Genomic DNA, 12,920 nt, shown 5'->3' on the forward strand with positions numbered 1-12,920 from the left:
AAAAACTTATGTTTACTTTTTGGACTATGAGTAAAATATTAAAATAGCTTTATCCAAGAGAATAATATTTTAGTTTTTTTCACACGAAGGTGGTTTGATTCCTGACTCTCTATCTTCGTCTATCCATCAACACTGTTTAAAAGGCAACAGTATACATCAACTGCACAATTACTGTCCATGTTTGCATGTGGAAGGGGCCGAGACCCTGTGGTTCAGCTGCCCCAGGGAGAGGACACAAGAGCCCAGCCAGGGGACACGGAAAGCAGCAGTGCACACAGCCCTGGTCCCTTGCTCCACAGCTCCTTTCACCAGCACCAGGCTTGTCCCATCTCTGAAAGGTGACTGTTGAGGGCCCACAGGTGCCCGGGGACCTGACTCTGCCCTTTGCAGCCTTCTCAGAGGTCTTGGGGCTTCTTGTGCCAATTGTACCCTCAGTCCCTTCTCTCTACTTCTGCATCACAAAGCTGAGAGGACAGGTGGCCTCTGCTGTGTTCCATGCTGGATAACCATGACATGACCACCCCAGGGTACTCCCACCTCTGAAATTTAGAAAAGTCAAAATTGTTACAGCTCTGTTCTTGGCTAACAGCATGATGGTTGAGGCATTTACACTTCCTGACTACTACATGCATTTTTCTCATGCTGTCCAACCTGACCTGCTAAAATAGATTAAAAATTACTTAATTAGTTCTTAAGATGATTACTTAATTAAGAAAAAGAACATTACCTTTGTTGAAATTGCCTTCAAGAGACTTAAGGCTCTTAGTTCAGGATTTTCTTCTTTCAAAGGAAGAAAAGTAAAGAGATCGAGAAAGAAAAGTAAAATGAGCTTCCAACTGCTTTTTCCAAAGGAAAAGTCAGAGATTTATAGTCTTCTGGCAGGCATTGCCTGGGACAGGAAGGGGCGTGTGAGTCCACTGACTCTGGAGCCTTAAGAGACCAGGGGAGCAGCCCTGAGTGCAAAGGACATAGGACAAAGTGCAATGGGGACACTAAGAGCCAGGGAAGGCAGGCCCCAGATGTGCACAATAGGTCACTGGACTCAGTCCATTGAGACTTGTCTCTGATTCACAGACTTGCCTAACTTAAAACATTGCAACCTTTAGAAAAAGCTTCCTTTTTAAATTATTTTTATTTTTTTGAGATAGTCTCACCGTCACCTTGGATAGAGTGCCATGGTGTCACAGCTCGCAATAACGTCAAACTCTTGGGCTCAAGGGATCCTCTTGTCTCAGCCTCCCAAGTAGCTGGGACTACAGGCGCCACAACCAGGCCTGGCTATTTTTTCTATTTTTAGTAGAGATAGAGTCTCACTCTTGCTCAGGCTGGTCTTGAACTCCTGAGTTCAAGCAGTCTACCTGCCCCAGCCTCCCAGAGTGCTGAGATTATAGGTGTGAGCCACTGCACCCAGCCATAAGTCATTTCATTAACTTATTACTAACCAAAGAATCTTTAAACCTACCTGTAACTTGTAAGCTGCTGCAAGATGCTCCTCCTATTTGGGACAAACCACTGCATACTTTCCACGCACTGATTTGTGATTTTACCTACTCAGCTCCAATTCCTCTAAGGAGGTCACTGTTTAGTCTTGGCGGGAGGCCAGTTTTAGTGTGACCACTAGGACTGCTGTTGCCACTGCCTGCTAATGCTATCTGTGCAGACTGGGTAAACAGAATCAGGCTTGTCTGAGTATCCCATGAGGCTTTTCAGTGGCACCCTTGCCTTGCAGTGGAATTTGTGCTTTCCAGGGCTTCTGTCCACCAGATGACCCCCTGGGGAGTTCTCTGAGGCAGTGCCAGTGAGGCAGCTAGAAGCAGGGCTGGCAGTCACTGGGCAGGGGATGTAGGGCAGTTCACATAGGAGGCCCAGGCACTAAGCTGATCACTACCAATATCTATATTCTCATAAAATGTCCCACCTGACTAGACCCCCCCGCCCCTAGCAATCATCCTGAGGCACTGTGAGATGAATGAAAGGAAAAGGGGCATCTCGGGGGATGTTTGGAGTAGAGCTGTCCACTCAGTTCCTTTATTCATCCTGACCTGTCACACAAAACCACGTGGGCTGTTGGCAGGGAACTAGGTGATGTTTGCAGGGATCCAGGAGATGTTTTGGGGTTTGAAGAGAGAAGGAGTGTAGGGTAGGCAGATGGAGAATATGCCACTTGAGCCACAGGCGCCGAGCCAGGGGGTCTTGATTAAAGCATTCACTATATTCTAGACCAGTGCAAGTAAGATGACAGTGAGAGCTATCTCAGGGTGCTGAGGATGGCCTGGTGCACAGTCTCTGGAAGGATATCTGCCTTGGTTGTTGCCGTGAAGACCAGCTGAGCCTTGGGCATTTTCTGAAATTGCAGGCAGTTTGAGACTGGTTCAGAGAGCCAGGTGTGGTCATCAATGTGGCTGGGTGTGTTTTAGGTGTGAGATATGAATCTAAGAAGTAGTTGCCTTTACTTTTATGGCACAAGAGTTAGAAGTGCCTGCCAAAGTCCTTTCCAGCAGGTTGCGGGGAGTCCTTTCATTGGTGCCTTTTTGGATAAATAAAGTTATCTGGCTGTAAACTGTGATCTTGCAGTCTTTCACCTGGGAACCTCACTGTGGAAAGACTTGGTCACCAACTTTGTATTATTTCTTCCCCCTTGCATAGGGCCAGCTGATATAAGCCTTTATCCAGCCTCAGGGCCTTCTGTCACTACTTCATAAGGTGATAATGCTATCCAAAGGAGAGGAGTTAAGGGTTAAGCAAGACCAGTGGGAGGACTTCAGGCAAAGGGAGGTTAAAAGCCTCCAGGAACTTAGCTAATTGAGTGTTTATTATGCCATTTGTCTGTTCTACCAACTTGCAGGTCTGGAGATGGTAGGCACAACAAGAGCCAGAATCTGCAAATCGACAGAACAACTTGTCCAGTGAAGTAAGCCCCCTATGATCACTGTGTAGCTCAGAAAGGATGCCCAAAACTGGAGTGAGTCTAGCAGCATTTTGTCTATTGCTAAGGCAGTAGCCCTCTGACACTGAAATGCTTCTACCCAATGAGAAAACATATAACCCAAAACCAACACATATTTATAATCTTGAGATAACAGCATCTGGAGTTGCCATACTTCAAATGGTCCTATAAGGAAAAAAGAAGAAGAAGAAGAAAGAAAAAAAGAAAAGACATGAAAAGAATTTAGGGGAACAGGTATGGTGGCTCACATCTATAATCCCAGCACTCTGGGAGGCCAAGGCAGGAGGATTGCTTGAGCTCAGGACTTTAAGACCAGCCTGACCAACACAGCAATACCCTGTCCCTACAAAAAATAGAAAAATTAGCTAGAGGTGGTGGTGGGCACCTGTAGTCTCAGCTGCTTGGGAAGTTGAGGCAGGAGGATCAACCCCAGTAGTCTGAGGTTGCTGTGAGCTAGGCTGACACCACAGCACAGAGGGAGGGAGAAAGGAAGGAAGAAAAATGACCTTGGGCACCACAAAAGAGTTTGCTAGGGTTATGTTTTGGACTTACACTACACTGAGATTGTATCTTTTGGGATATTGTGTTAGAAGGTTTCCAGAAATGTTGTTTTCTCCATGTTATCATCTACTCAGAGGCAGGAGTCATTCGTGAATAAACTGAAGGAGAGGCAATTGTGCACCTACATCGACATGAGTTTTTGTTAGAGTCTAGCCACAATTTTCTATTTGGGTCAAATACGTCTCCCTTTTGCTGCCAGATTTGTTTCTCCTGGAGGCTGATGCCTGCTGATATTGTAAGGGAATGTCAGTAAGGGTGCAGGTGGAACACATGTCCTCGCACGTGTTCAAGGCTGCTTGAGTGTGGCTTTCCAGGCCAAAGGCACACATATTTAGGTCAGAGTAAACTTCTTTAAATTGTTTTACTGAATTTGGGTTCTTTTCCGTTGACACCAGGTGTCCATAACTCCAGTATCATTGAACACCAATATATCTTATGCATATCAGCACAAACAAGTGCTACCTTCCTAAAAAATAGTTTTTCAGGGATTGCTAAACATTAAAAAGCCAAAAACCAAATAAAATAACAAAAAACTAGGTTAATGTAAAAAAGTAAAATATAAACTATACAATCTGAAGCTTATGTAAAACTTGATCTACGATTGCCAAGAGAACAGGTAAACAGTAAATATCTGTCCAGACTCACCTTCAGGCCCAGGCAGAGTTTCTGAAGGGTCTCGGAATCCCGCCCAACACACTTGGTACCAGGTAAAGACCCGAGGTACAGCCAACCGCTGCCCACCCCGCGATGTCAGAGGGTCCCACTAAATCCTCCAAAACAGCCCAGGTTTATTAGGCGCCTTAGTGCGACCCCGACCTCCGGGAGGTCAAAGAGCGACGGTCAATTCGCCTAGAGCCTCGCCCCAATCCTGACCCCGCCCCAGCTGCGACCCCACCCCTCCTGGAGCTCGCTCTGCGGAGGCCCAACCCCGCCTAGCGCCGAATGAGCCCAGCCAGGCCACGCCCCCTAGATACGTATACACCTCAGACACGCCCACTCGCTGCTCAGATACGCCCCCACCCAGTACCCCTTCGGGCCGAGGAGCATCCACCTTGGAGCTCAGTCCCACCCCCATAGCGTGGCCATGGCTCGGCCCCGCCCCAGCTTACACCAGGCCCCGCCTCCATGCACTTGCTGACTGACCACGTCTCGTTCTGCTCCTTCTGGCCGGGCGCGAGTGCTAGAAATTGTGGCGGCGCGCGCCGGAAGTGTGCGTGAGTGTGGTGCTCCGGGTTGCTTCGCTGCAGTGTTGGCTGAGCGCGCGCCCGCGCTGCTCTGGGAGAGAGCAGAAGGCCCCGGGCCCGGGGAGGGGAGCGACCGGCCGTGGACGCAGAGCAGCGCAGGGGCTCGTTCAGGCCTGGAAAGTCGCTCGGCTCCGGGCAGCGTGGTGGTGCTCGAGGGGTAGGGGGCATTGAGCAGTCGCGAGGGCGCGCCGGGGCGGCTTGCGGGGGTCCGGAGCGGGGCAAGGGAGGTCACTACCAAGTTTAAAAAGATAGTGTGTGGAGAAAGCTTTGACCGTATCAGTTGTCTTTCAGGAGTCCCTTAGGTCACCTCTCCAGTTGCCACTCTGATACTTCCCAGGTTTTTATTCCCAGGTCGGACCTCTGGGAACGCCGCCCGAGTGCGGTGACTGCCAAAGTCTCGGGTTCCTGAGTCTCCCTCGCGGTCCCCCTTGTGTCAGGCCTCGGGCTGCTGGACACAACCCCGGCCCGCAACTCCCCTCACCCCTGCGGAGCACCCGGTTACCTGACCTGCCCACCAGTGCAAAGGGCTCAAGCCTCCTGGCTCGTCCCCAGGGTAGCCGCCCTCACCCCTGTCCCCAGGGCTGATTAGCATCCTGGCCCAGTGTAAATACCGTGTTCTCGGAGAGAAGCCTCTCTTAGACTCAAAGTCGGCATGTTTTCTGCTAAATACCCTCACAATGCTCTGAACTTTACCCCTCGTAGGACTTTAAGTTGAATCTAAATTATGTATCTGGTTTTATGTGTAATGTAAGGCTGCTTGCTCTGCTAGACTCCAATAGGTGTTTGGCTCATGTTCATGCTAACGGGAGTAAGAATTTCTCAAAACAGCATGTTTGAAAGTCTAGTGACCAAGCACATACGGTAGTTTTACTATCTCAAGTTCATAACAAAACTCTGGAGTTTCTCCTCGCAGGAAAGATTGAAGTGTTTCTTTTCCAGCTCCCTACCTAGAGGGCTCTAGAGAATTCATCTAACAAAAAGAACCCACAAAATTCTCAGAATATCTCCTATGTTCAACTGTAACTAAATACATTGAAAAAAAAAAGTTGGATACAACTGGCTTTAACTTTTTTTATTGTATGTACACTGAAGACTGTAACATCTATAAGGGATAGAATAACAATAAAATGAACTATTGGTCATGCACCTCTGTACATAAGAAACACACTTTTGTCACACCTTTGAAGTTCCCTATGATCCTCCTTGCCCCATTTGCAACCTCTATCTGAAATTTCATAGTTCTTATTTCTCTTGTATACTGTACATACATTGGTCTGAACAGTCATTTTAATGGGATTATACCATATGAAGTCTTATGTGACCTTTTAGAAAAAGGATCAAACAACCCTTTCACAGGGGTTGCCTAAATATATCCTGCGTATCAGATATTTACATTATGATTCATAACAGTAGCAAAATTACAGTTATGAAGTAGCAATGAAAATAATTTTATGTTTGGGGGACACAACATGAGGAACTATATTAAAGGATCGTGGCATTAGGAAGGTTGAGAACTACTGCTTAGTAGTATGTGAGATTTGTCCCTCTTTATACTTGGAGGTGTAGTTATTTTTACAGTGTCAAAAAGTATACCACTGTTTATCTGGTAAAACTAGAAACTGCTTTCTGCTATTGGATATTTGTATTATTCTTAGTATAAAGTTGAATACTGGCTCCTTTCAAAGAAAAAATACTTTGCATGATTTTTGAGGGTTTCTCCAAGGGCTCAACTCAAGCCCTTTTCACCAGCCTGGACTTAGATTTCTGCAGCTAAGCAAAGACCAGAGGGTCTTTTTCCTCCTGACCTCATCCCACCCAAAGTGAGGGCTCTTGCTTGTCTTAAGGTAGCAAGGAATCACCCCCTTTCTTCCCCCAAAGGGAAGAGAATGGGGATATATATTATATCACAACTCTCTCCAAAGAAATCTCAAAATTTTTCCTTATTTGCTTATATCCTGGTATAGTGACCCAGTTCCCCTCACATTTTTCTCTGCCTTGACCAAAAAGCAGAGTACCTTCACTGCTTTGTGGCCTAGCTAGGACCTACACAGGGCCCATGAACATTCCAGGCACTGTTAAAAGATGTTTAGGTTGCCCAAAATACTGAAAGAAACCCAATTCTGGCCCAGAGCCAGATTTCTGGAACCCTTTATAAAACTCCATGCCCCGACCACCTTGTGGTGGACATACCCAGGTAGAACATGTATTTGTTGTCCATGAGGAGGATTGCTGCAGCACTCTGTACACAAGTTCCTCTAATAATTGCTTTGGACCAATCAACTTGGTTTTCTCATTTCTTTCTTTGGAATTGCAACTGGACCCACCTCATGACAGTTTGGTGGACTCTTGTGAGAACTTCTTTGCCACTGCTTTTGGAGCAACCCCAGCCTCAGTTTTAACTGGGATGGTGTACTTCATATATCTTTAAGTATGGTGATGGACAATCTGTAGGCTAGTATGTCCTCTGCAAAATCTGTAAACTTTGGCTCCCTTGGAAGGAGTATGCACTCAGAATCACTTATTTTCAATCTGGGCACTCTGCTGAAACTTGAGAAAGTCTAGCCTCAAGTTACCATTGTCTTAACATTTAGCTTAACACATTCTTTTAAAAATGTAAATTCATCTGGAAAAGTTCTAAGGCTATCATTAGGAGCAAATACTTCTGTCAAGTGTTCTCCTTAACTAAAGGCAGTTGCTGTGAAGGAATGGGCTCTTTCCCAGTCAGGGCATTAGGGATACTTTTGTCTCCCACCAAACATTTGTCTTGCTCTTACTTGAGTAATTCTTGTTTTTTATTTTACAGTATATTCAACTTGATTAGTCCTTCTTTTCATGAAGAATTCTTTTTCTAACAGTTAACTCAAGAAGTTTGATTAGCCTCTTTATTTGCATTTTTTTGATGATGAGATATCTTTTTTTTTGAAACAGTCTCAAGCTATTTACCCTGGGTAGAGTGCCATGGCATCATAGTTCCCAGCAACCTCCAACTATTGGGCTCAAGTGATCTTCTTGCTTTAGTTTTTCTATTTTTAGTAGAGAGGTGGTCTTGTTTTTTTGCTGAGGCTAGTCTTGAACCTGTGAGCTCAAGCAATCCACCTGCCTTGGCCTCCCAGAGTGCTAGGTTTACAGGTGTGAGCTACCTTGCCCAGCCCTTTTTTTTTTTCTTGAGACAGAGTCTTACTCTGTCACCATGGCATCATCATAGCTAGCTTTTCTATTTTTAGTAGAGACAGGTTCTCACTCTTGCTCAGGCTGGTCTTAAACTCCTGACCTCAAGCAGTCCACCTACCTCCGTCTCCCAGAGTGCTAGGATTACAGGTGTGAGCCACTACACCCAGAAAAAAAAATTTTTTTTAATAGCCAGGCCTGGTGGTAGACACGCTCTTACAGTCCCAGATACTTGAAAGGCTGAAGAAGGAGGATCATTAGAGAGGTTCCAGTGGTTCCAGTTTCCCCCAGTGTAGTGGTTCCAGTGACCACTACACTCCAGCTTGGGTGATAGAGTGAGACCTTATCTTTAAAAAAAATTTTTTAAAAATTATATTTGCCTCCATATTGACAGAGCAAAGAATGTTCACCAGTTTCTACACAAAAATGAACATCTCATTTTAAACTGTAATGAGGGAATGATGCATTCCACATGCCAGATCTACAACTTTCATTGTATTATCAATAACTTTTTAGAATAGTATTTCTAATTTTATTTTACAAAGAAAAAACTGGTTAGATGGCTTCACTAGTGAATTCTACCAAACATTTAAAGAAGAATTAATATCAAAACTTCACAAACACTTCAAAAAAAAAAAAAAGAGAGTAACACTTCTCATTTTGATATTATCCTGATACCAAAATCAAAGATATCACAAGAAAACTACAGACCAATATCTTAGTAATTATGGACACAAAATCTTCAACAAAATACTAGCAAACCAAAATGGCAACATATAAAAAATAATTACCATGACCAAATGGGATTTATCCTAGGAATGCAAGGTTGTTTTAACATACAAAAAAACAATATAACATATCATATTGATAAAGTACAAAAACCGCATGATCATCTCATTAGAGGTAGAAAAAAACCATGACAAAATCCAACACCTTTTCACAATGAAAACACTCAAACTAAGAAAAGAGAATTTTCTCACCCTGAGGGAGGGCATCTAGGAAAAACTCAAACCATTCGTAGCTGATGGTTAAAGACTGAATGCTTCCCCCTACAATCAAGAACAAGATGTCTGTTCTCACTACTTCTATTCAACATTGTACTGGATGTTTCAGCTCAGGCAGGTAGAGAAGAAAAAGGAAAAGCATCCAGACTGGAAAGAAAGAACTAAAATTGTCCCTATTTGCAAATGACATGAGCTTATATACAGAAAATACTAAGAAATCCATTAAAGTTATTCAAAGTAGTAAATGACTCAGCAAAGTTGCAGCTAGGTAGATCAATTACAACTGATTGTATTTCTATACAGTAGCTATGAATAATCTGAAAGTAACATTTAAAAAGTATTCCATTTCAATAGCATTAAAAATAAAATATTTTGGGCCTGGTGAAGTGGCTCATGCCTGAAATCCTAGCACTCTGGAAGACTGAGGCAAGTGGATTGCCTGAACTTAGGAGTTCAAGATCAGCCTGAGCAAGAGGGAGACTAGGTCTCTACTAAAAATAGAAAAAAACATTAGCTGGGTGCCTGTAGTCCCAGCTACTGAGGAGGCTGAGGCAAGAATATTGCTCAAGCCCAAGAGTTTGAGGTTGCTGTGAGCTATGATGCCATGGCATTCTACCCAGGGTGACAAAAGTGAGACTCTGTCTCAATAATACTAATAATAAAATATTTAGGAGTAAATTTAACAAAAATGTGAAAACTATATACTGAAAAATATAATGTAACATAGCAATCAAAAAGACCTAAATAAAAAGGAAAGAAACTTTATGTTCGTGGATAGATGGCAATAAAGGCAACACTCTCTAAATTAGGGTATAGATTCAACACAATCCCTATTAAAATCCTTGGTGTCCTTTTTATGGAAATTAACAAACTGATGCTAAAGTTCATATGGAACTGCAAGGAACTCCAAATAGCCAAACCAATCCTGAAAAGAAACAAAGTTGGAGGACTAAGACTTCCCAATTTCAAGACTTAGAAAAAATTAAGACAGGGCTGTACTTCTATCTTACATAAGGCTAAACATGAATCAATGGAATAGAATTGAGAGTACAGAATAGATCCTTATATTTAAAATCACTGATTTTCAACAAGGGTGCCAAGACAGCTGGTAAGGATAGAATAATCTAACACGTGGTGGGAGGATAAGTGAATATGCACATGCAAAAAGAATAAAGTTGGACACCTCATACTAAACACAAAATTTAGCAAAAATGAATCACAGACCTAAATATAAGACATAAAATTAGAAGAAAACAGGAGTAAATATTCATGGCCTTGAATTGAGCAATGGTTTCTTAGATAGAATACCAAAAGCACAAGCAACAAAAGAGAAAACAGACTTAATCAAAATTTAACTTGTGCTGCAAATGATACCAACAAAAAAAGACAATGCACAGAATAGGAGAAAATATTTTCACCATTTATCTGAGAAGAGATTTCTATCCTGATATAAAAAGTACTTTTACAACTCAATAATAAAAAGATAACCCAATTTTTAAATGGGTCAAGGACATAGCTAGCTATTTCTCTAAATGGTCAATGAGCATATGGAAAGATGCTCTACTAACCATTTGGGAAATGCAAAGTAAAAGCACAATAAGATACCACTTCATACCCAGCAGTGTGACCATAATAATAAGTACGTAACTATGGGCAAGGATGTGGAGAAATTGAAACCCTCGCACATTGCTGGTGAGAATATGAAATGGTGTAGCCACTTTCGAAAACAGTGGTTATTCCTCAGAATGTTAAACATACTGAAGTCCGCTGGCCAGAAAGGAAAAAAAAAAAAGAAAGAAAGAAAGGGAAGAAAATGTTGTACATGGTTACTACATGAAAGTTTAAGTCCACACAACAACTTGTACATGAATGTTAGTAGCAGCATTATTCATAACAGCCCAAAAGTGAAAAACCTAATGTCAATCAACTGATGAGCACATGAACTGCAGTATATCCACATAATGAAATATTTATTGATCAGTAATAAAAAAGAACCAAGTACTGATGTCTGCTATAATATGGATGAACCTTGAAAACAGTAAGCTAAATGAAATAAGGCAGTCACATGCCGTTAGGTGTTTCCAGCAATATGAAATGTCTAAGACACAGGGGTAGAAAATGGGTTGGTGGTCACCAAAGGCTGAGGGGAGGGAAATAGAGAAATGGGTAAGGTGTTTCTTTTCAGGATGATAAATGTGATCTAAACTTGGATTGTTGTGTTGGTTCCACAACTCTGAAAACCACCTTAAATCGGTGAGTTTTATTGTATGTGACTTACAGCTCAAAAAAGTTTTTTTTTTTAAAGTTAAGATTTATCTTAACATGTTAAGTGGTAATTAATGGTGGCACAATATGCCACTGAACTTACATCCTTAAAGTGGTCAGTTTTATGTCGTATGTATTTTACCATAATAAACTTTTTTAAAAAGACTAGTTTAGGCTCGGCGCCTGTGGCTCAAGCGGCTAAGGCGCCAGCCACATACACCTAAGGTGGCGGGTTCGAATCCCCAGCCCGGGCCCGCCAAACAACAATGATGGCTGCAACCAAAAAATGGCCAGGCGTTGTGGCGGGCGCCTGTGGTCCCAGCTACTTGGGAGGCGGAGGCAGGAGACTCGCTTGAGCCCAGGAGTTGGAGGTTGCTGTGAGTGTGATGCCATGGCCCTCTACCCAGGGGGATAGCTTGAGGCTCCGTCTCAAAAAAAAAAAAAAAAAAAAAAGACTAGTTTAAATAAATTACTTGGGGACAGGTGAGTCTTAAGCCTTAGCTTGGAGCACTCTTCTGTCAGTAAATGGTGACAATTTAAGCCAATTGAGTTTACCCCTGAAAAACCTGACTGGCAAGACGCTGACTTGGGAATTTGGCAGAAGTCAGTGGGCGAGGTTAGCCAGGGCAACCAGGGCCCGGACTCGCGCATCTGAGGTGCTGTGAGGCACAGGGTTTTGCTCCGTCCCCACTCACGGGAGAGGGCTCTGAGGTCTGCCGAGGCCACTTCCGCCGCCTCCGAGACCAGCCGGCCTCCCTCCCCGCTACCCGCTGCACGCGGAGTCTGACGAGGGACCTCCAGCCTCCCGACCCGCCCCGCACTGGCCTGGACTCCTCACCCGGCTACCCACGAGACGCAGCACGTGGGACGGATCAGCCAGGCTCGCGAGGAAGGAAACAAGGAAGCCTACGAGCTTCCAGAAAGTACGCTTAACGAATGGCCACTCAGCCAGACAACACAGTCAGGGCCCAGCGCCTTCCCCAGCCCGTCGCCAGCACCGCAGTCAGCACACCCTGCCGTCGCCGCAGACACGCACAACGACAGCGCGCACGGCGTCGGTACGCACGGCGTCGGCGCGTGCGCGCTCGGAGGTAGGTCTGGGCGGGAGGTCTTAGTGCTGTGGAGGTGAGGGGCCAGAGGTGGGAGCACTTGGGGTTCGCGGCGGAGGGCGGTAGTAGGGTAGGAGGACCAGGGGGCTTCAGGGCGAGGACTGAGAGGCGGGAGGACCGAGGGAGGCGTCCAGGGTGAGAGCCGAGATGTGAAGGGCCGGACTTGGGAGGACCCGGGGGTCCAGGGCAAGGGCCGGAGGTGAGGGGCTCGGGGGGGTGGCTTCCGGAAGGCCTGCTTTCCCTACCCGTGGCCCTTCCCCGCGGTCGAAGCTTCCCGGTGGCTCGTGAGCCCCCGGCCTGGGCTGAGCGGCCCTCGCTGGTGTCCCCTGCGCAGGCGTCTGCCCGGCGCCGAGATGTCGTACATGCTCCCGCACTTGCACAATGGCTGGCAGGTGGACCAGGCCATCCTTTCGGAGGAAGACCGAGTCGTCGTCATTCGGTTCGGGCACGACTGGGACCCCACCTGCATGAAGATGGACGAGGTTCTTTACAGCATAGCCGAGAAGGTAACGCGGGCGACCCGCAGCGGGACCAGGCCTCCGGCGCTCTTAAGACGAACGGGGAAAGCGCGCATATGCCTCCTGTGCGGTGCGAGGGTGTGCACAGTACTCATTTTTCAGGG

At 45.2% G+C, this 12,920-nt stretch overlaps 2 protein-coding genes across 10 annotated transcripts in view; one reads left to right on the forward strand and one right to left on the reverse strand.

Moving 5' to 3' along the window:
- LOC100965497 (glyoxylate/hydroxypyruvate reductase B-like) overlaps positions 1–5,296 on the reverse strand; it is a 34,125-nt gene extending 28,829 nt beyond the window's left edge. For 2 of the 5 annotated variants that reach the window (XM_012804317.2, XM_023512376.1), the window contains exon 1: positions 4,154–4,374. The gene's annotated coding sequence lies outside the window, so the exon portion shown is untranslated. Of the gene's footprint in view, positions 1–727; positions 781–4,153; positions 4,377–4,651 lie in introns of those variants that run through there. The other 3 variants (XM_023512377.1, XM_023512378.1, XM_023512379.1) reach the window with 3 other exon arrangements.
- A 6,613-nt stretch (positions 5,297–11,909) lies between these two features.
- Positions 11,910–12,920, forward strand: part of TXNL4A (thioredoxin like 4A) — a 20,988-nt gene continuing 19,977 nt past the window's right edge. The window contains exons 1-2 of one of the 5 annotated variants that reach the window (XM_023512406.1): positions 11,910–12,280; positions 12,633–12,804. Coding sequence is in view for 3 of the 5 variants with exons in the window: in XM_023512404.1 (XP_023368172.1) it covers positions 12,126–12,280; positions 12,633–12,804 (327 nt within the window). In the remaining 2 variants the exon portion in view is untranslated. The other 4 variants (XM_023512404.1, XM_003788387.3, XM_023512405.1 and 1 more) reach the window with 4 other exon arrangements.

The sequence above is a fragment of the Otolemur garnettii genome, unplaced genomic scaffold (assembly GCF_000181295.1).
Source record: "Otolemur garnettii isolate 467f Iridium unplaced genomic scaffold, OtoGar3 scaffold00027, whole genome shotgun sequence".
Classification (NCBI taxonomy): Eukaryota; Metazoa; Chordata; class Mammalia; order Primates; family Galagidae; genus Otolemur; species Otolemur garnettii.